This window comes from Brassica napus, chromosome C1 (genome assembly GCF_020379485.1).
Source record: "Brassica napus cultivar Da-Ae chromosome C1, Da-Ae, whole genome shotgun sequence".
Lineage (NCBI taxonomy): Eukaryota > Viridiplantae > Streptophyta > Magnoliopsida > Brassicales > Brassicaceae > Brassica > Brassica napus.
In genome coordinates, this window is record NC_063444.1 from 48,462,997 (window position 1) to 48,482,826 (window position 19,830).

Here is a 19,830-nt window from a genome sequence, read left to right on the forward strand (position 1 = left end):
CATCTTATCTGGAGAGATCTCTCATGATTCTAAGGCGGTGGTTGGTTGCGGAGGCGAGGGGTCGGAGACAAACACGGGATATTCTTTTATGCCTGAAGTCGTCGCCGGAAAATTTGGCTCGTTGGTGTTGAATGCTCTTCCGAAAGGGAGTCGTCCGGCGTCTGGGCCCAGCAAGAAAAGTCATGACGTCAAGATTTAATTAGATGATGTTTCTGTGTCTGATCTTAATTTTTTGTTGTTGTTTCCGTCCAATTCTTTGGCAACACTTTTGAATTCTCTATAAAATATTGTAAATGTATATTCAGATATTACAGTAGTGAGTTTTAGATTTTGTAGTCTTTTTGAATTGAAATGATCAAGAATGTTTGGTAATAATCTTGTATCCATCTCATCTATCAAATACTTTTTGATAACTACTAATCAGCTTTCCATCTCTTGTGATTATTTATTAAACAATGGTAGGTAGACGCATACAAGTTGAACCAAATTAATATAACATTTAAAATGGTACTATGTAGCTTGGGGATAGCTGTATTAGGTTGGGTCCAAGTAAAGATCCCAAGGCGGAAGGGATCAGAAACTACTGCAAAATATGTAGATTGCTTTAACGCGTCTGCATCACCTTACTATGATCGCTTAACTTGGTATCTATGTATTAGAATGTAGCAAAATTTTATTATTGGAAAATGTATCGTAAAACAACGTGTATTATTGCAACCACATGGTCATTTCGAGCTAACTCAAAGACCAAAGAGACATTATACGTTTGTTTCAAACAAACTTATAAAAACAAAGCCGAGCTGGGAACTGGTTCCTCTCTTTATGTAACGAACTCACTTGCACTCCTTATAAACTTCGCTTGCATATTTCCAGTTGACCACTTTCCACACGTTCTTCAGATACTCCGGCCTCACATTCTTGTACTGCAAGAGAGAGAGAGAGAGAGAAAAGAGTTGATTAAAAGCTTGATCTTACAAGCTAACTCATTATTTAACAAGTGTTGTTACCTGTAAATAGTAGGCGTGCTCCCAAACATCAATACCCACCAGAGGAACCAAGCTTCCTCCTTTTGTCACAAGTGGATCCTGATATCATCAATCAAACAGAGTCTCTCTCTTTAAATCCATCAATACCACATGTATTTATAAAATATAAATATCGCCGGCTAATCTAAAATATGTACCTGATTGGCGGTTGTGTCAACCACAAGCTTCTTAAGCTCTTTGTCTAAACCGAGCCACTGAATCAATCAAAACAAAACAAACCGAGTCAATAACCAAGATTACAAGCATTGCGACAAAACAAACAAAAGGTGAATGAAACTAGAGTATACTAACCACCCATCCTGACCCTTGCAGAGCAGCACCTTCAGCACTCATCTTCTTCACCAAACCTTCAAGGGAGCCAAAATGAGTGTCAATGGCGTAGCCAAGAGCTCCCTTTGGTGGCTCTCCCCCACCTTCCTGTTATATATACTCAAACACACACACCATTAAGCAAACAGACCAACAATCAAACGGAAGAAACAGAAAGTAAAAAAAAAAAAAAACACAAGCTCTCACCTTGACAGGAGCAAGATTCTTCCAGAAAATAGAGTGGTTCACATGACCTTCACAACATTAGTAAACAAAGTCAACGACTTTCAATCTCCACCACATAAAAATCAAAACTTTAGCTACTAAGCTAACAAGTTGGCACAAAGATCAAGTCTTTAGCTCAAGATCCGAAAACCCATCACCTAACTAACCGATCAAAACACACCAAAACAGAGATTCCAAAAGTATAAAAAAAAGTCAAGAAGACAAACCTCCGCCGTTGAACTTGATGGCGCTCTGCAACTTAACGACGCCGGAAGCGTCTCCCTTGTTGACGGCCTGATCCAGCTGCTCGAGGGCATTGTTGTAATTAGTGACGTACGCCTGGTGATGCTTCTGGTGATGGATCTGCATGATCTCGCCGCTGATCGCCGGCTCCAAGGCGCTGTAATCATAGGGGAGATCAGGAAGCGTGAAGGTCTGGATTGATCGGAGACCAAGAAGCCTCGAAGATGTCTCCTTTAGGCCCGCTAGGGTTTTTCTGCTGGCTACGGAACGAATCGCCATTGTTGATAGAGAGATGATGATGAGACAAGACACAGTGAGAGAGAGAGAGATACGTGGTCGCCTCAAAAGACGAATGAGGGTAGTGATAAAGTCACTGCTTGTCACATAGTAGTGAAGTAACAGTCATGACACGTAGACTTGTGTATATGGGCCGTAATATTGGGCTAGTGAGCCCAAGGCTTTTAATTAATATTCTTTTTTAATAAATCTTTTAATTCAAGGAAAGACGATGATGATGATGTTCATGGTGAAGGTGATGATGATGACGACGACGACGATCTAAAGTTGACTAGAGGCGGAGAATTTCGAGAATGTTGGGATTGGATGCATGTAAAAGCCACTTTTATTTGGTTCCTCCTTGATTATTCTGATACGTCGTCGTTTCTCCGATCGAATCTAGTTCCTTTCTCTAAGCCCAGAAGACACCATTGTACCCAGAGGATACCGAGATCGCAGATTTAAGGCGAGGCTTCTCAAATCTCAATCAATCGAGATTGGCATTCGTAAAGTCGGAGACTTTTCTTGAATCCGGGTTCTGGAATCTCCGATGGATAGTTCGAGTGACAACGAGGGTGATTACGACGGAAGAAACGAAGAGGGATCTACGTCGGATTATCGATTGCTGGGTCGGCAAGTTACGGTTCATCAATTCATGGGCGGTGGCAAAGGCGAGTCCTTTCTCTGATTTCACCAATTGGGTAGTTTTCCGATTATAGTTTCTCGAATTGTTGAAAATTAGGGTTTCTAATTTCAATTCACTCGGTAATGTAATTGTTATGTGGACAATTACATTTGATCTTGAATGAGAACTATTGAAAGATTGAATTTTTCTCTGGGCTAGAAAAAGTGTGAGGTCACAATCAATGTTCTTAGAGGCTCTGCAAGTGACATTCTATGGGTTTTGTTCTTTGTTGTTGCAGCTGCTGACTTACTCTTATGGAGGAAGAGAAACCATTCGTTGGGGGTCATCGTTCTATCAACCGTAGCTTGGCTTATATTCGAGTTTTCCGGATTGCCTTTCTTATCTGTTTCTTCAGATGTCTTACTGATCGTTGTCATACTATCATTCGTCCTTGCCCAGGCTTCTGGTTTTAGGAGCAGGTGCAATACTGATTCTCACCACTCTATAGTAGTCCTTTTACTGTAATTTGTTTGCTCTTTGATCCCTACCTTTTTTGTTCCCTGTGTAAGCAGACATGTGAATTCGTTACCAGAGCTTGTTCTATCCGAGGAAATGGTTAATAGTGCCGCAGCTTCCTTCCGTGTCAAACTTAATCACTTGCTTGTAATGGCTCATGATGTCACAGTTGGCAACGATTTTCGCCTCTTCTTCAAGGTTATGCATATTGATACTATTTTTTTTCTTGGAATCTGAAAACATTTGGGCTAAGATGTGTTGACAGTCTTGGCCCTATTTGTCTTTAGCAGGTGGTGATTTGTCTGTGGCTTCTTTCTGCCATTGGTTGCTATATTTCTTTCTGCACTCTTGTTTATATCGGTTAGTAACTTTTGATCCCTATATAAAAGAAAAAAAAAGCATTTAAAGGGCCTTTCCTGCATGTCTTCATAACCTTTTAACTCTTAATGGTTACTCCATTTGCGTTCAGGGACTATCCTCTCTGTAACAATACCGGCTTTGTACAGCAAATATCAAAGCAAAGTAGACAAGTGTTGCGGTTTGATTCACAGGCAGTTTTCTCATCACTACAAGTTAGTTGACGAAAATGTTATAAGCAGACTCTCATGGAGCTTTTCCAAGGATAAAGATTCCTGAGCTTTAGTTTGGTTGATTTTTGAAAATGCTTTTACTCGTCTTTCTTCACTAGCTGAGTTTTCTTCTTATCTTACCATGTGTAGTATGTAACTAAATGACAATGTCAATGATGAATATATGAGATGGTACCCCATTTGCCCAGTAATGTTAGGTCACGTGTCCATGTCACATTTAATTTTCAATGAAAAGAACACAATATAGTTGGACTACTTACTATATGAATAAGGTATTCCATGAGGATCCTGTCTATAAACTTATTTAGCTATCCTAATCTAATTTTAGTTTCTAATACTTTTTGAACGACTAGCTATCATTTATCCTTGTATGTATAAAACTATGATTAAATGGAGACCATAGAGCTAAATAGGCCTCCGTTTCCATCTACTAAACAATCATTAGCATATCTCTAGAAGTTTCAACTCTGGTATGATAATTATGTCTAATCTAAACTAGTCACCAACTAAAATTAAATACTAACAGATTTTTTTCTAACAACTAAGAAATTAGTCATTAATAATGATGGATAATGATGTTATGAATCTCACATTAAACTTGAATATTTTATTTATATGGATACAACAAATACGAGTACCTTTAATTTTCTGAAAATATATGAGACTTTGTAGCAACGTCCAACCAAGCATATTATAAAGGAATAGTAAATAATAAATATACACACAATAGATTCGTGTATAAGGTTGATGAATTCATTTTTCACACGTTGGAGTGTTATTGTCAACCAATGGAACTATTGAAGCTAAGAGAGACAAGTGTTGTGTCGTTTGCGTGAACTTGTATTGTCTATTTTCATTCGTATACTTCTTCATTAACTAGTGTGTTTGAATTTGGACTTCTTAATCTTAAATTCTTAATACTTGTGGACCCGTAAACGCCACATGAATTTGTATGAGCCATTGAATTCGTAAACCAGTTACATACACATATGTTTTTCACCATCGGAATATGTTTTATGAATCTGAATCTGGATTAACCATCGTATGAATTTTGTAATATCATCATATGGTAAATCAACTAAATGGAAAATTAACTAATCTTTACCGACTACACATATATGGTGACCAAAACTCTAGGTCCTTTCACTTTTTCTCAAGGATAATGCCATATACCTAATTATTGAAAACCATTTTGATTAGTAATGATGTGTCTACCCGCAAGAAGACGAAAAACATGGAATACTTATATGATATTATATGTTAATTATATTCGACATAATTAGTTGGGAATATGATACCCCAACCATGCAGAGTTTTATATAATCAATTATTATTTTTATACATCAAATCTTAGTTGTAGTTTTTTCTTATTTGAGGATTAAGTCCTTTTAGCTTGATTCCAAAGTTCTTAAAACCACTACTAATGAGTTTGTTAGTTGTCGATTCTGATATCTACTAAACTAATCGTTTTCTTATTTGTCTTCTATCCTTTATATTTTCCTTAGTCAAAAGAAAATGCACATCGATCCAACATTGAATTGAATTACATAATAGGGTCCCATTAAATAAAAATCAGAATTAATATTAGGATATACCATTACAGTATAAACTAGGTAGTGGCTCAATATGTTCAAACTATGTTTTTAAACTGAAATCTTAAACCTAAATTCGTACTAATCTCGAACCAAATGCTTTTCAGAAAAAAAAAGTAAAAAATAAACTTTGCTATCTCCCAGTGAAGTAATGACATGAGGATATAAAATATAAAATCTGTAATTTTAAAAACAAAAGAATATATATGTGATCATCTGATTTTGAATTTTTGTTTTGCTTCTATTAAAATGAACACAGAATAAAAACCCCATGATCTTAACCAATATATATATATATGACAAAACAATGGACTCCCAAAGCAATGGAAACAAAATTAATAGTGACCATTCACTTACTACATATATAAATAATAATTTTAGTATTTTACAAGAATTTCTTGGACCAACCACATCATCTTTCTCTCTATAACTCTCCAAAGAGAGTCGCCCATACATCCATTTACGAATGTCTTTTATCACAACTTGACATAAAAACTTATTTTGCCTTCTCTCATCTTCATTCACAAGTCAGGAGAAGAAACAAATCAGAAAATTGAGTCAAAAGCTCAAAACTCTAAAAGAAAGAGTGAAGAGAAAAAACACATCGTGGGTCGTGTGAGCAAACAAGACAAATTTTGAAGGTGTTACTTTCTGATCTCCTCTTTTTCTCAAACATACCTCAAAGATGGCTCGCGTGTTACTTGAGCCGCAAGCAGACGCACCGGCCGACGCAAACCCTAAAGCCAGAACAGGCTTTAACGACACCTACTTCGACACTAACATGGTCATAATTCTAGCTGCTCTACTCTGTGCTCTGATATGTGCTCTAAGCCTCAACTCTGCCTTGCGATGTGTGCTACGCATCACAAGCAGATTCACATCGGAGCAAGACGGAGCCGCTTCAAACGCAAACGCAAATCCTGGACGTTTAACGGCTACCACGGGGCTCAAGAAACGGGCGCTGAAACAAATCCCCGTGGGATTGTACGGATCAGGGATCATTAACATGAAAGCTACAGAGTGTTTGATCTGTCTCGGGGATTTCGTGGAAGGAGAGAAAGTTAGGGTTTTGCCAAAATGTAACCATGGCTTTCACGTGAGGTGCATCGACACTTGGTTGCTTTCACGTGACTCTTGTCCCACTTGCAGACAATCTCTTATCCTTGAGCAACCGTCGCCGATGGGTGGTAGTTCTCGCCGGGATGATGACGTGGCAGTTTCTGTCGTAGGGACATAACTTGATGGTTATTTCTGAACTTTGCTGTGTTCTCAGTCGGGATTTGGTTGGTTATGTAATATTGTTTCTTATTTTACTAGGTCTAAGTTGATGTGATCGTTTAGACATGTATATTCTTGTGCGTTGGTGATTTTTATTTGATTGGTTTGGAACTTGAATTTTTTTTTTTTTTTTGAAAGCTGGTAAAAATTTGGAACTTGAATTGTAACAGAGAATGTCTTTTTGTTTTCATTTAATGGTTCCATAATTAGAAGACATATACTGGTAGCTCAACGTTTTGTGTGGTTAGCAACGTGACCATCTAAAAGGAGATTAAGATTAAGACTAAGAATTCGAGTAACGACCGAGGAAATGGATTATATAGCCGTCTAAAATTCAAAACTTGTTGTTATATATACACAAAAAATCATAACTACAAAATGCAGATATTTTTTTAATCACTTGTTAATGCATGCGCAACCGTAACATTATTATTTTTATTTGTAAACGGAAGAAGTATATTTTCAAACAATTAGGATTCATAACGAATGCAATGTTTATTATTTATCAAAATATTTTTGTAACATCCCGAGTTGTGATATGTGAAAAGGCTTAACAGAATTGATTTGACTACCTATGTCACCAAAGTTGACTTACCTTTTCCGGAGCACATCCGTTTAGAACTCCAGAGTTAAGCGTGCTTGAGCTGGAGTAGTGGAAGGATGGGTGACCTATCGGGAAGTGATTCGCGATACCGTGTGAGTGAGGCCAAAGCACGGGAAAAAGTCGGGTAGTGATTGCAGGGTCAGTAAACAATGATTTCGAGCCTTCAGAAATTAACGGACCGACCGTCGGATGAGATGGGGCCTACGGGCCGAGAGAGCGGGCGTGGGTGGCCCATTAGCCGTGGGCGGTCGGGGCGTTATAATTTTTTTCTGAATTATGTTACCTCTCTTATTTTGGGGTGAAAATATCTACCGACCGATCGAAAATTCAAAATATGATGTGAAGGATTAATTCAACGCAACTCTTCTCGTGTTTGCATTTAGTATCAACTTCCACAACTACTCTGCTTATCTTGGGCCCGCCCTATAGGGCCTCAATTCCATGATTAAGTAGTGTTTCTTTTAGCGGCCCACAAAAATCCAATTGAGAGGACCAGACCAGAGATAGTTCTAACTTCACGTTATAATTTTTATTTCGGTTATGGAAGCTCATTTTTCATTTTTATTATTGATGTATAAACAATCTTAAAATTATAACGTAAACAATCTTAGAGCAACATTATTGGTAGTCCCAACATTGGTCCTTAGAACACCATTATCCTAGAGACCCATTTAGGGTCTCTTATTTTTTTTTAATATGTTTTAATCGTAAAAGTGAATTAAAAGACTGGATGAATCGACCCGAAAATTTACTTGTTCCATTGCAAGTCTCTTATTTAAAGGTTCTTAAAAAAAAAAAATTTAATTAAACACTAAATTTTTGATTTTTCTTATTAAACTTAAACTTTTTCTAAGTAATACTAGTTTCATTACAAGTTTCTAAGACATGTGAATACTAGTACTTACAAAAACATACAAGTTTCTAAAGGAACATAAAAGAACGTACCAAGTGGAGAAGACAAGCTCGAAGTCTCCTCACACAAGCAGCCCGCCAACACACTGCTCACGTACCCCCCCCCCCCCCCCCCCCCCCCCCCCCCCCCCCCCAAATAAGGCAACTGAACTCCAATTGCTCAATTAGTGTCTCTTATGCTTTCAATGATCCTGATTGTGCGCTTGGTGGGGGTATAGAGGAGGAGACGTCTTGCTCAGCGGGTTAGGTATGTTGCAGCTGAAGAACTTGAACCAGAATAGAGATCAAAGGAAGCTTTAACAGACTAATGAGTTGTATTAACAAGTGAAAAAGAAAGCAAATGTTTGCTCATTGTGAGAGTAGATAACATACCAATATTGGAAAGCAAATGTTTGTTCAGGAGCAATTCCCCTATAAAAGAGAGAGCGGGACACATCATACAGCCATTATTGGAAAGGAAGCTAAGGGAAAAGAGAATAAATTGCAATGCACAGAACACACAAGACCTTAAACCAATGCATAGTGAACAAAAATGCATACGCTGAGGCTTATACCAACTCAATTCACACAATTCTAATCACTTCAACAATTCTCTCGAACCAGACATGACACTTAATCCAAAGAACTTAACTTTATCTCATTTTGACTCCCATTTGATGCAAATACCAATGCACAGAGAACAGAAATGACTTTGAAGCAATGCTATTGAACAAGTAGAAATAGCAAGCAACCGAGAAAGGTTCAAAAAAACATATTCACCTCAGCTATTTCAACAGTACCAGCTTTCTCAAAGAGCATAGCCAAGGCTAACCGAGATCATCATCTTCGTCGAGAGATGCTTCTTCATCGTCGTTCAAATCAACCACCTCTAGGGCTCCATTGTCATTCTCTAAAGCTTCCAGCCTAGCTATAGCAGCCTAGAATCAACCAAACACAAATGAAGTCTCATTGCCAAGGAAAAAAAATAATCAAAAAGTGATTTCGAAATCAGACAACACACCTGGGTTCGATTGTCGGTGCTTGTAAGAGCTTCCGCCATCTTCGTAGCAACCTTACGGGTACGGCTCGAGACTCTACGGTTCGCCATGTCTCCATACCACTTATGAGGATTCAATGTACCGGCGACGGTAGACCGATGCGCTCACGTCTCCGCTTTCGTCCCCGTCTTGCTGAGCCCAATCCAAAGTCTGGGCGACGGAGGAGACTTGGATTCGAAACCGATTTCACAAATCGGGAGAGAGATAGAGATGAGAGTGGGATGAAGTTCTGGAGAAGGTGAAGAGGGAGGAAGAGAAATTACAAGAGACGTCTCTTCTTGTCCCTGATTAAGAGACGTCTTTTAGGTTTATTGATATTTTTCATTTTTTTTTAATCCTAATAAATGTAAGAGACCCTCTTAAAAGACCAGGATAATGTTGCTCTTAGTGTTTTTTGGTGTGGGATCCACCACCTTTTTGCTAGAAACTTTGCTCAAATGTTCCTAATTAAGTAACGTTCCAAGGGTTGTCCCTAACTGTTTGCGAACCCCACTGACACGTGACGACCCGCAATTGATTCATATTTAATATCTTTTTTAAATAAAAAAAAAATAAAAATTGAAGGACTAAAAAATGTCTCAGCCGATAATCATGCTCTTCTATTGATACATGCAAAACTACCCATAGAGACCGAGAAGCTGCAGTGAGACTCAGGTAATAGTGTCAGTCTTTGTTGAGAGTTTGTTGAAAATATATACTCATATGTTTTATATTAAGTCTCATTTTAGCTTTTAAAATTATTTTATTACTTGTGTTTTTTTAACATTTCCAATGCATATATTAAAGAATTTTCCTATTTTATCCTATTTCTAATTCATTAATTAATAATAATCAAATAAAATAGTATATTAAATAGAGATAAAAATTATTAATTTTTCAATATATGTGTAAAAATCTTAAACGACACTTATTGTGGAACGTGTGTAGTATATTTGTCATTTAACAGATTTTTGTGTTTGTCAATTACACTATCAAACAAAACTATTGAGCTAAATTATAAACATAATTTAATAAAAAAAAATTATTATATTAAAAACATTTTTTGTAAAGGGCCTTACTAATTTTTTTATCTTTACTTATGACATGAAAACTAAAGAAAAAAAACTACACTACAACATTTAGTTGTCTGTTAGTTATATAATTTAGAGAGAGTGAACAATCTTTATAGAGTGTAACATATAATAAGAAAGGCTGCTAAGAAAATATTTTTTAATTATAAAATGGAATTCTAAAAAAGTTAGCCTTAGTTTCTTTTTATTTTCTTGGGTCAAAGTCTTAGTTTCTAAAATTAACATTACAATGAGCATAACTGGAATTGACTACACTAAAAATTGACTTTTAGATAAACTCAATTAGTGTAATACATGGGAACATTTCCATGAAGAATCTCCCTGTTTGATGACTGATATCAATAAGAAGCAAAAGAAAAAACATTACAATAAATATAAATGGAAAACAAAAATAAAAAAAAAATCCAAATTGATTAAGAATAGATCGATATGTTCCCAAGAATAGTAACACATTAATTATTTAAATTGAGCAAGAATGACATGTTGGCAAATTAACAGATAAATATCAATCTATACAACAACTATAATATTATTTAACTTAATATAGGCTGATATTTCTCTTAAATATATTTTCATATATATATCATAATTATTTTGTTTTATAGAAAATAATTATTTTATTGTTTTTATATATTTAAGGAATGTAATTAACGTATAAGTAAGTAAATCAAAGAATTTGTGAATGGTCATGCATGATTGAGATTGTAAGAAAGCACTCAATCTCTGAATATATAAATAACTGTATTGATCTCGAAGACAATAGAGCACAAAAACCAAAAAGAAAATAACCAAGAAGATGAAGTGTTTGTGTTTGGTTGCGTTTCTAGCAATTGTGATCACACAAAGCTATAACGATCTAGGAGTAGAAGCAGCGTCGGGAGATGGTTTCGTGAGCAGGAAAGGCGTCCAGTTTATTCTCGACGGGAAACCGTTTTACGCCAATGGATTCAATGCCTACTGGCTCACGTACGAAGCCACCGATCCGGCCACAAGGTTTAACATCACCTACGCCTTTCAAAACGCGACCAGTCGCGGTCTGACCGTCGCACGCACATGGGGTTTCCGAGATGGCGGTTACCGTGCTCTCCAAACCGCCCCTGGTCGCTACGATGAACTAACGTTTCAGGTACGTACACCGTATTTTGATATAGCCAAACAAGCTTTTGATCTAAAATATAATTTTACGTATAAAGTCTAGATTTTCCTCACCACGAGTGAAGCTTTTTAGTCTAATAATATCTTTTATTTTCTGTTAATAATTTGTTTTGCATATTTTAGGGTTTGGATTTTGCGATAGCCGAAGCAAAAAGACTGGGTATAAAAATGATAATCACCTTTGTCAATAACTATTCCGACTTCGGAGGAAGGAAACAATACGTGGAGTGGGCTAAAAGTCAAGGCCAAGTCGCAAATTCAGAAGACGATTTCTACACAAACCCTCTTGTTAAACAGTTCTTCAAGAACCACGTCAAGGTACACATACAAAGTCTATTAATAATATTCATATCAACAATTTTTGAAGATGGTAAATTAAACAACTATATGATCTTTCGCTTCAGACCATGGTGGACAGAGTGAATACATTTACCAAAATTGCATACAAAGATGAACCAACCATTATGGCTTGGGAGCTCATGAACGAACCCCAATGCAAAGCAGATCCAAGTGGAAAAACCCTGACGGCTTGGATTGGTGAAATGGCTACTTACGTGAAATCACTTGATTCAAAACATCTCCTCTCTACCGGTCTTGAAGGCTTCTATGGTGACTCTTCTCCTCAAAGAAAAGCTTCTTTGAATCCAGTTGCAGCCAACGTTCTTGGAACCGATTTCATCGCTAATCACTTTTTCGACGCCATTGATTTCGCATCGATTCACTCTTACCCTGACTTATGGTAATATATAATAAACTCACATAACTCGCACTGGATTTTTATGCATTCGTGTAGACAAAATCCTCATGTTCTTTTCGTTCCTTGCTTAACACATTGCCTTATAAAAATCGTTTATTTTCCTCTAGTATAGTCCATAACGTGGGATTATCTTAGTTTTGTTTTTAGCACCTTTAAAGCTTTTTATTTTATACTATCGTAGACATAATAACTATGCAATATGCATGTATTGCGTAATATATGTCCACTATAAATTTGTTTTCTATCCAGAAAAATGTTTAGTTTCCTGATACTTTTTATCTTAGTCAAAGTTGTAGTGTTTAGAGTTTGTGATCTATCCTAGTGAAGTTTTAAGTGTTTACGATTTATGATTCAGCTTAACCCATCAAAATGCAATTTATTTAACATCAATATTGATACAAGAAAACTTTTTGTTTTACAAGTTAATCTCCATTCCACTCCGTGTTTTTTTTTTTGCAGGTTTCCAAACCTAAATGAGACTTCTCGATTGGAATTTTTAAGAAAATGGCTTGAAGGCCACATGGAAGATGCACAAAACATTCTTAAAAAACCTCTAATCCTAGGAGAATTCGGGAAACCATCGAATACACCAGGCTATACTCTAGCTCAGAGAGATGCCGTCTTTAATGCAACGTTCGACACCATTTACGCGTCTGCGGAAAAGGGCGGTCCAATCGCAGGTGCATTGTTTTGGCACCTTATTAGCGGCGGTATGACCAATTTTGAAGACCCCCTCTCCATTGTACTCAGTGACAACACCTCGTCGGTTAATATTATTGGGCAGCAGTCACGAAAGTTGGGCTTGATTGGTGGAAGAGGAAAACTAAGTCACAAAATCAAAATCTAGATAGGGCCTTTATGCAATAGTCTACATTGAAATTGTACCCCAATTGATATAATAATATTCTTAAAACTTTTCTCATATCTTTAGAGCATCATTAGTGGTTGAAATGGTTAAGAAAGTACCTGATCATTATAATAATAATAACTTGTTATAAATAATTATTTAAAATAAATAAAAGAAGCTAAGCTAGTTATAGTATAACACATGGTGGTACGTCTCTTGAATTCTTTGCAAGAGTCCCTTGAAGAAGTTACGACAATCTCTATCTCTCTTCATCATGTATTTCTCTTCCTTCCTTTTTCATTTTTTAATATTATTAGTGGTTAGGTACTCTAAGAATTAACCATCGCTCCGGGTGCTCTTGCATACTCTTTTACTAAAACGCCATAATGAGATATAGCCATGTAGCAACATCAAAGCATTTTATCTATTCTCATATTTTCCTTCCTGATGGTGCTTAAGAGATGGTAAGAGGGTCCTGGCTACTTATTTAACTCCAAAGAGAAAGAGAAGTATCAGATTTAAAGGAGCTCAAATCCGCCGTTAGGGTTATAATAAAGGAACAGACAATATTGTGGTCTGAAGATAATAGTTTAAAATCAAATTTGAGGAGGCCGCTGAGGAGCTCCTGTTTCAAATCGTTGTAAGCCTCATCAACGACAGTGAAAGAGAAAATGGCGCTCTTTTCTATTACGAATGTCTGCGAACGAAACCCCTAATAACACGAACATCTATATATTATATGGTATTTATTTAGTTATTTGTGGGTTCTTTTATATATAAATACTTAAATGATTGAAAATCAAGCACTTTGTCAGCCACACATATTTCAAGGCTCACCAAAGTTTATCTATCTTTCTTTTCTGGTCTTCTTTATCGTGTTGGGCTTATTACTTTACATCAACTCACCAAATTAAAATAATTCAAGAAAAATTAGGACCAGAATATATAAAATAAATCGAACTGAAAACGAGACAGGATCAGCCTATCAGGTCGAACATGGACGGCCAGCCTATTAGGACCAATATGTGTCTTCTTCACGTACTTATTCTTAAGTATTGAATGTTATTACATCTGGCTGTAACAAAATTTCGTGGTTAAATTATTAAACAACTGTTGAACTACATATATACTGTAGGTGTAGCTCACAACGTTACGCGTCACTAGACACACAAAGAACTTTTGAGACAAAGGGACATGGTTTTTTTCCACTATCCCAAATCTATTCGTTTGCATATGTATCATCATATATAGATTCATAATTAGTTGGCATGTTACGTTATTGGATTTCCTATCGACATTGCTGGGGTATTATTTTTTATCTTTTTGTCAACACATAGTTGGAGTATTCAAATTCTATGTATGCCTTTATATTCAGTTTAATTTGCATGATTATGAACTCAAGATACGTTTTGGTTGATCTTAAGAGACCACTCTGATACAATGTGTAACGCGTATATGAACATGTGCTCAGAATGCATTTGCACTGGATTATATTCTTTTACTAGGACCGGTCCGCCCTACGGGCGAGAAGTTATAATAAAAGTGATTTTATAATAATTTATGAAGTAATTTAAAATTATGATAGATTAAATAATATTATAAACGAAAAAATAATGAAAGACTTCTGAGATCATTATAATTATTTTTTGTTTTGAATTATAATGACAGTAAATTTCACTATTCTCTAATAAATAACATTATATTTTTAATATTTATTTTAATTCAAATGTTTCGTTTTATAATATTTTTAATTAAACTAACTTATTTAAGGTTTTTTTTTGCGAATATGATTCAAAACTTGAAGTCATTCCTAAAGTAATTCATGCTTCTTTTTTTGTGATGTAATTGTATATTCCCTTTGTATGTATGTTTTGTAAAAATTTGTTAAGAGAAGTATATAATAATGTTTATGGGTTTTGAAAATTTTAGGGTGTCGAAAGATTATTTATGTTAAGATTAGTTATATTTGAGTTAAAATGTTTTAATGAGGGGGTTCATTGAATGATTTAATGTGATAGTCAATGAGGATGCATGAATCCAACCGACTTCCATAACGGTTCCAAAATTCAACCAAGGGTAGAAGAAGTGGAATCGAACAGCCAAATACGACGCCTTCCAACTGACCTTGATCAGAATTCAGCGTGGCCGGTGCAGCAAATCTTCATTGGCCGTAGGTTTGAACCAGAGTTGTTAGCAGATCTGTCTTTCGTTCGTCGACATTATTTTTGGAGAAGAAGCCGTCTCATGTGGGATCCCCTCATGTGTTACTCTACAGCCCAGAAATCCAATTATGTTAAGCGCAAAACACTGACCTGAAATATTTATTAACAAAAAGAGAAAAACCCATTAATAATTGTGATTAAGTGAAACGGTGAGTATCATCCAACCCGGACACGTGTCGCCCTGTCAGGAACCGACTTTATGACGTGGCAAAGCAGGAGTGAGGCGAACATATTTTTATATATATATAGATTTTACACAAGAAATTAAATTTTTAATTGATTAAAAACAAATAGTTTAAGATTTTAATTTACAAGTTTACGATAATATTGGCTAAAATTTTGAAAAAAAAATTGTACTCGGCACAAGGCCTATATATTATATAGCCAGAGGTTTGGTCTACATAGTGGTGTTTCTCAACCTAACAGAACTGAAAACCTAATTAAGATAAAAGTTCAACGTTTTCTTAAAAACTTTTTTTTCTTTTGAAAAAGCTATGTTTGATCCAAAAACAAAAGCTATTACATAAACATTTTTAACTATTTATTATTACGATACAATTTGTCAAAAGTTTACGATTATTTTAGTGGTGTAATTTAGTGTTAATAGTCTTATTTTATCGAAACTGTAAATTGATTTTAGTTACAAAAAAACTAAAAATTGATTTTTGCTATACACGCATTCTGATGTGTACCACAAAAAAAAAGTTCATAAATTCATAATCGAAATGAATCTGATTCCTTCGTCCACAAAGACACTGACAATTAGTAAAGGTCTTTTTTTTTGGCACATGTCTCCGGTCTGACCATATCATTTGTCACCTCTCACTTATTGCATTTTCCCCACTCTCTAAATATCAAAAGTTATAAGTTTAATTGAATGCACGTAAAAATTATTCAATATAAAAACATAATAAATTCACTGATATGTTAAGTGTGTGGTAGGAGGAGTTTTTGTATATTCTAATGGAAACTTATATTATATATATGTGATTTTACGTTGTCTTTTTTTCTTTTTCTTTTTTGCAGCTTATCCGGTTTTAAAGACCACACGTTTCTTGTTTAAAACCTCAAAAATTGGTTAGAGCCTAGAGGAAGAGTTAGCTTTGTGTAGAAAAACCTCAGGAATATTGCATTAAAAATTAAAACTTGAATCATGGTCACAAGTCACGTATATCAATATGTCATTTTCATTCAGACGTTGGTTTGTCTAGCATACGAATTGAAAACTATAAACTCAAGCTGAGTTACAAAAAAAACCGAAAAACTAGGGAGATGGGGAAAAAAAGGAAGAATGACGCTTTCGTTGCTCGCTGAAAAGGAGGAGATATCATCTTCAGTTATAAACCAAAGTTTGATGGAAGCCGATATTCGAAGGTTCATATTCTTATGTATTTGTATTTCCTAGCTTATATTGTATCAGAGTTTCCTACTTATGTAATTCTCTATATAAAATGCTCTTTATTGTCTAGTAAAGATACAAACTTTCCCCTTATTTTCATAACACGTTACCAGCACGATAGCCTCTAGCCCTAAGCCCCCACGAAATATTCTTCAACTCAGTCGAAAATCATCAAACCCTAAACGCAAAAGAATCTGCCTCGGAACTTCAAAGACTTCGTTCTCTCAACCCGTGAGGACCGAGAAAACGATCAAGATATCAAATCGAAGCCCTCGCCGAGACGAATCCGTCAGTGCAAACCGCTTGTCGATCTGACCACCGACGCGCCCTCACACACAGATACAGTGCGCGCCAATTTGATTTGGAAACCAAATCCGATTCCAACAAGGATTTTCTAGCCGAACTCAACTCCTGTGCAAGATAAGTTTATCATATCTTAGTTGATTCATGTTATCTTGTTGGCGTTCATGTTATCTAATGCTCCTCGTGTTGTTTCATGAGCCGAGGGAATTAAAATCTAATATCAACAAGGAGTTCAAGCCGAGAGGAGTTGCTGCCCGTGCGATCAAACTCTCTTTTCCATTCAGATCAAAAGGAGTTCATAGGTAAACTGTCTCAAACTTTAAAACTACTTAGAGGTCGAGTTTAATTACATTAAACTCGAACCATACAAGAGAGAACTGATCGCATATACCTTAATATGTGATCATAGAAATCAAACCTAACCAACTATGAATACATAATTCGATTTATATCCTTATAAATCATATATTATATGTTGAAAACTTAGTAAAACATGGTCATAAATTTTAAATCTAAGAACTAATCTAAACATAAAATCGCATGACATAAAAATCGAATGTCATGCTTAAAACCGAAAATTGTATAAACCTATACTATCTAATATGATTCTAATAATTCTAAAACTTGAATCATATACCTAGAACTATAGTTTCAGATCTGATTATGTCAATAATCAGATCGCATACTTGGTATGCTTGAAAAACCGATTCCTAAACATCTAAAACCTAATTTGCTTAAACCTAAAAATCGCATAGCTTTAAAATTAAAACCCCCTTGATGAAAACTTTCTAAAATTGTTTTCACATGCTGTTTAAAGCTTTTAAAATCTGATTGTTTGTTTAAAAAAATCTGATTGCATGTTTTTAAAATTAGAAATCGCATGCTAGGCATAAAATTTCAATTAAGGCATAAAATTGCAAATCGCATGCTTAATTGAAATTTGATTTATTTGACCACCTAATCACATGCTAGGATTATTAAAACTTGATTGTATGATCTGTTTGTTAATAGAAATTGCATGTTTTAGGTTTGCAAATCATTTGCTAAACATTAAAATCAAAATCGCATGCTAGACATAGAAAATTAAATCGCATGTTTAAGTTTAAAATCTGATTTTGTTAATCACATGATAGGATTGATAAAACCTAATTGTTTGATCCGATCTCTAATAGATATTACATGTTTTAATGTTAGAAATCGAAACATAAACATTAAAACTGAAATTGCATGCTAAAATCTAGAACCCTTAAAAAAAAATAGGAAGGTTGTTACAAGGTTGTTACAAAGTTATTAGGATTTTTGTCTTAGCCGATTTTATGCTTGTATAACTTGATATTTTTCATGCATAAATACATGTTTGAGGTTGTATAATTAAACTAAGAATAATTACATGTTTTTGTGTCTAAATCCTATTAGAATTAGGATTTAAAATTTAACCTAAAATCTGATCGCATGCTTATTGAAATTTCTTGAAAATTTAAAACTTAATAAATTTAAATTAAAATTCCAGAATTTGATCATATGAAACCTAGGGATAAAATTTCATGATTAGATTGAAATTATTCATATGCTAATTGATTAAAAATCGATTAGACCTAGGAAATTGAAATCGCATGATTAAATCCTATTAGAAATAGAAATTGTCTTGATCACATGCTATTGATTGAAATCTGATTTGGTTGCTTGATCACATGATATGTTTAAAATCTGAATCGTATGTCTTAACCAAATCTAATTCGCATGCTTCAAACCCAAAATCTGATTTGTTTGATCGCCTAGCTCGCATGCTAAGAAATTAAAATTTGGATTGATTGTTAAAGATAAAATCCGATTGCATGCAGCATGGAACCTAGATTTAATTTGCTCAGTCACATGCTCACATGATCCAAATCTGATTTGCTAGTTGATTACTTGATTGAAAATGATGTCTTCCTTGTTTAAAACATAGAGATTGCATGAAATCCTATTCGCATGATTACAAGCTTGTCCGTAGGATCAAAACTTCATCATATGCTAAACTTGATTCGATTACATTGCCTGACCTATATGTGTTTTTTTTTAAACCTTGAATCATATGCTGAAAAATCTAGCAAATCCGAAACACATAACCAAATCCTAAAACTGTTTGGATTTGGCTTGGCCAAGACTATACATGTTCATATGAACATTTGTAGGATCGTTTCTCAAAGCCTTGGCCAAATGAAATCTTAGCCAAATTTTAAGACATGGTCACTTGTTTAAAACTTAAAATCTGATCATAAAATTACTCATTGGCCGAAATCTATAAGAATCCTAGAACCATTCGGATTTGGCCTGGCCGAAACTTATGTTTGGCCTAATGAACAATCACATGATCTTTAAAGCCTTGGCCAAACGTAGAAGCTTGGCATAGCTTAAATCTTGATCAAATGCAAAGTCTAAATTCTCTTGGACAACCTTTAAAAGACATTGATCGAAGGCAAAAGCTTGGCCAAATTGAAATTTCTATTGGCGAAATATGAAATCTAGTCAAAATAATAGAATCTCTTGGCCAAAGCATTTTGGTAAAATCATCTTGGCCGAATCTCCTTGGCCAAAAATTCTTTGGCCAAAGTCTTTTGAATAATCTATCTTGGCCGAATTTAAATCCCTATTAATCTAATCAGACTTAATTTATTTCTGGCTATTTGTTGCACACTTTGATTTATTTAATGCATGATGTTTTCAAAATTATTGTCTAAGGGAACAAAATTTGATATTAAATTACCTAAGTTTGGGATTCAATACGAGATAAATGAACATTAAGTGTTATTATCTCGAGGGGGAGAATCAGAGAATCCCAAAA

At 35.1% G+C, this 19,830-nt stretch overlaps 4 protein-coding genes across 4 annotated transcripts; 3 read left to right on the top strand and 1 right to left on the bottom strand.

Moving 5' to 3' along the window:
• Window positions 1-653: 653 nt before the first annotated feature.
• Window positions 654-2,184, bottom strand: LOC106418414 (superoxide dismutase [Mn] 1, mitochondrial-like). Its single transcript, XM_013859117.3, has 6 exons — window positions 1,808-2,184; window positions 1,563-1,609; window positions 1,338-1,463; window positions 1,184-1,240; window positions 1,008-1,085; window positions 654-923 (listed from the first exon to the last, which is right to left on the bottom strand). Exons 1-6 carry the CDS (start codon window positions 2,100-2,102, stop codon window positions 834-836), a joined length of 693 nt encoding a protein of 230 aa, XP_013714571.1. The 5' UTR covers window positions 2,103-2,184; the 3' UTR covers window positions 654-833.
• Window positions 2,185-2,325: 141 nt separating this feature from the next.
• LOC106418415 (reticulon-like protein B16) lies at window positions 2,326-4,021 on the top strand. The gene is made up of 5 exons (XM_013859118.3): window positions 2,326-2,770; window positions 3,023-3,203; window positions 3,297-3,438; window positions 3,531-3,600; window positions 3,710-4,021. The coding sequence occupies exons 1-5, from the start codon at window positions 2,650-2,652 to the stop codon at window positions 3,874-3,876; spliced, it is 681 nt and encodes a 226-aa protein (XP_013714572.1). The 5' UTR covers window positions 2,326-2,649; the 3' UTR covers window positions 3,877-4,021.
• A 1,715-nt stretch (window positions 4,022-5,736) lies between these two features.
• LOC106417747 (RING-H2 finger protein ATL72-like) lies at window positions 5,737-6,817 on the top strand. Its single transcript, XM_013858506.3, has one exon. The coding sequence runs from the start codon at window positions 6,108-6,110 to the stop codon at window positions 6,657-6,659; it is 552 nt and encodes a 183-aa protein (XP_013713960.1). The 5' UTR covers window positions 5,737-6,107; the 3' UTR covers window positions 6,660-6,817.
• Window positions 6,818-11,065: 4,248 nt separating this feature from the next.
• LOC106418079 (mannan endo-1,4-beta-mannosidase 3-like) lies at window positions 11,066-13,157 on the top strand. Its single transcript, XM_013858753.3, has 4 exons — window positions 11,066-11,449; window positions 11,602-11,796; window positions 11,883-12,217; window positions 12,695-13,157. Exons 1-4 carry the CDS (start codon window positions 11,120-11,122, stop codon window positions 13,080-13,082), a joined length of 1,248 nt encoding a protein of 415 aa, XP_013714207.1. The 5' UTR covers window positions 11,066-11,119; the 3' UTR covers window positions 13,083-13,157.
• Window positions 13,158-19,830: the final 6,673 nt, after the last annotated feature.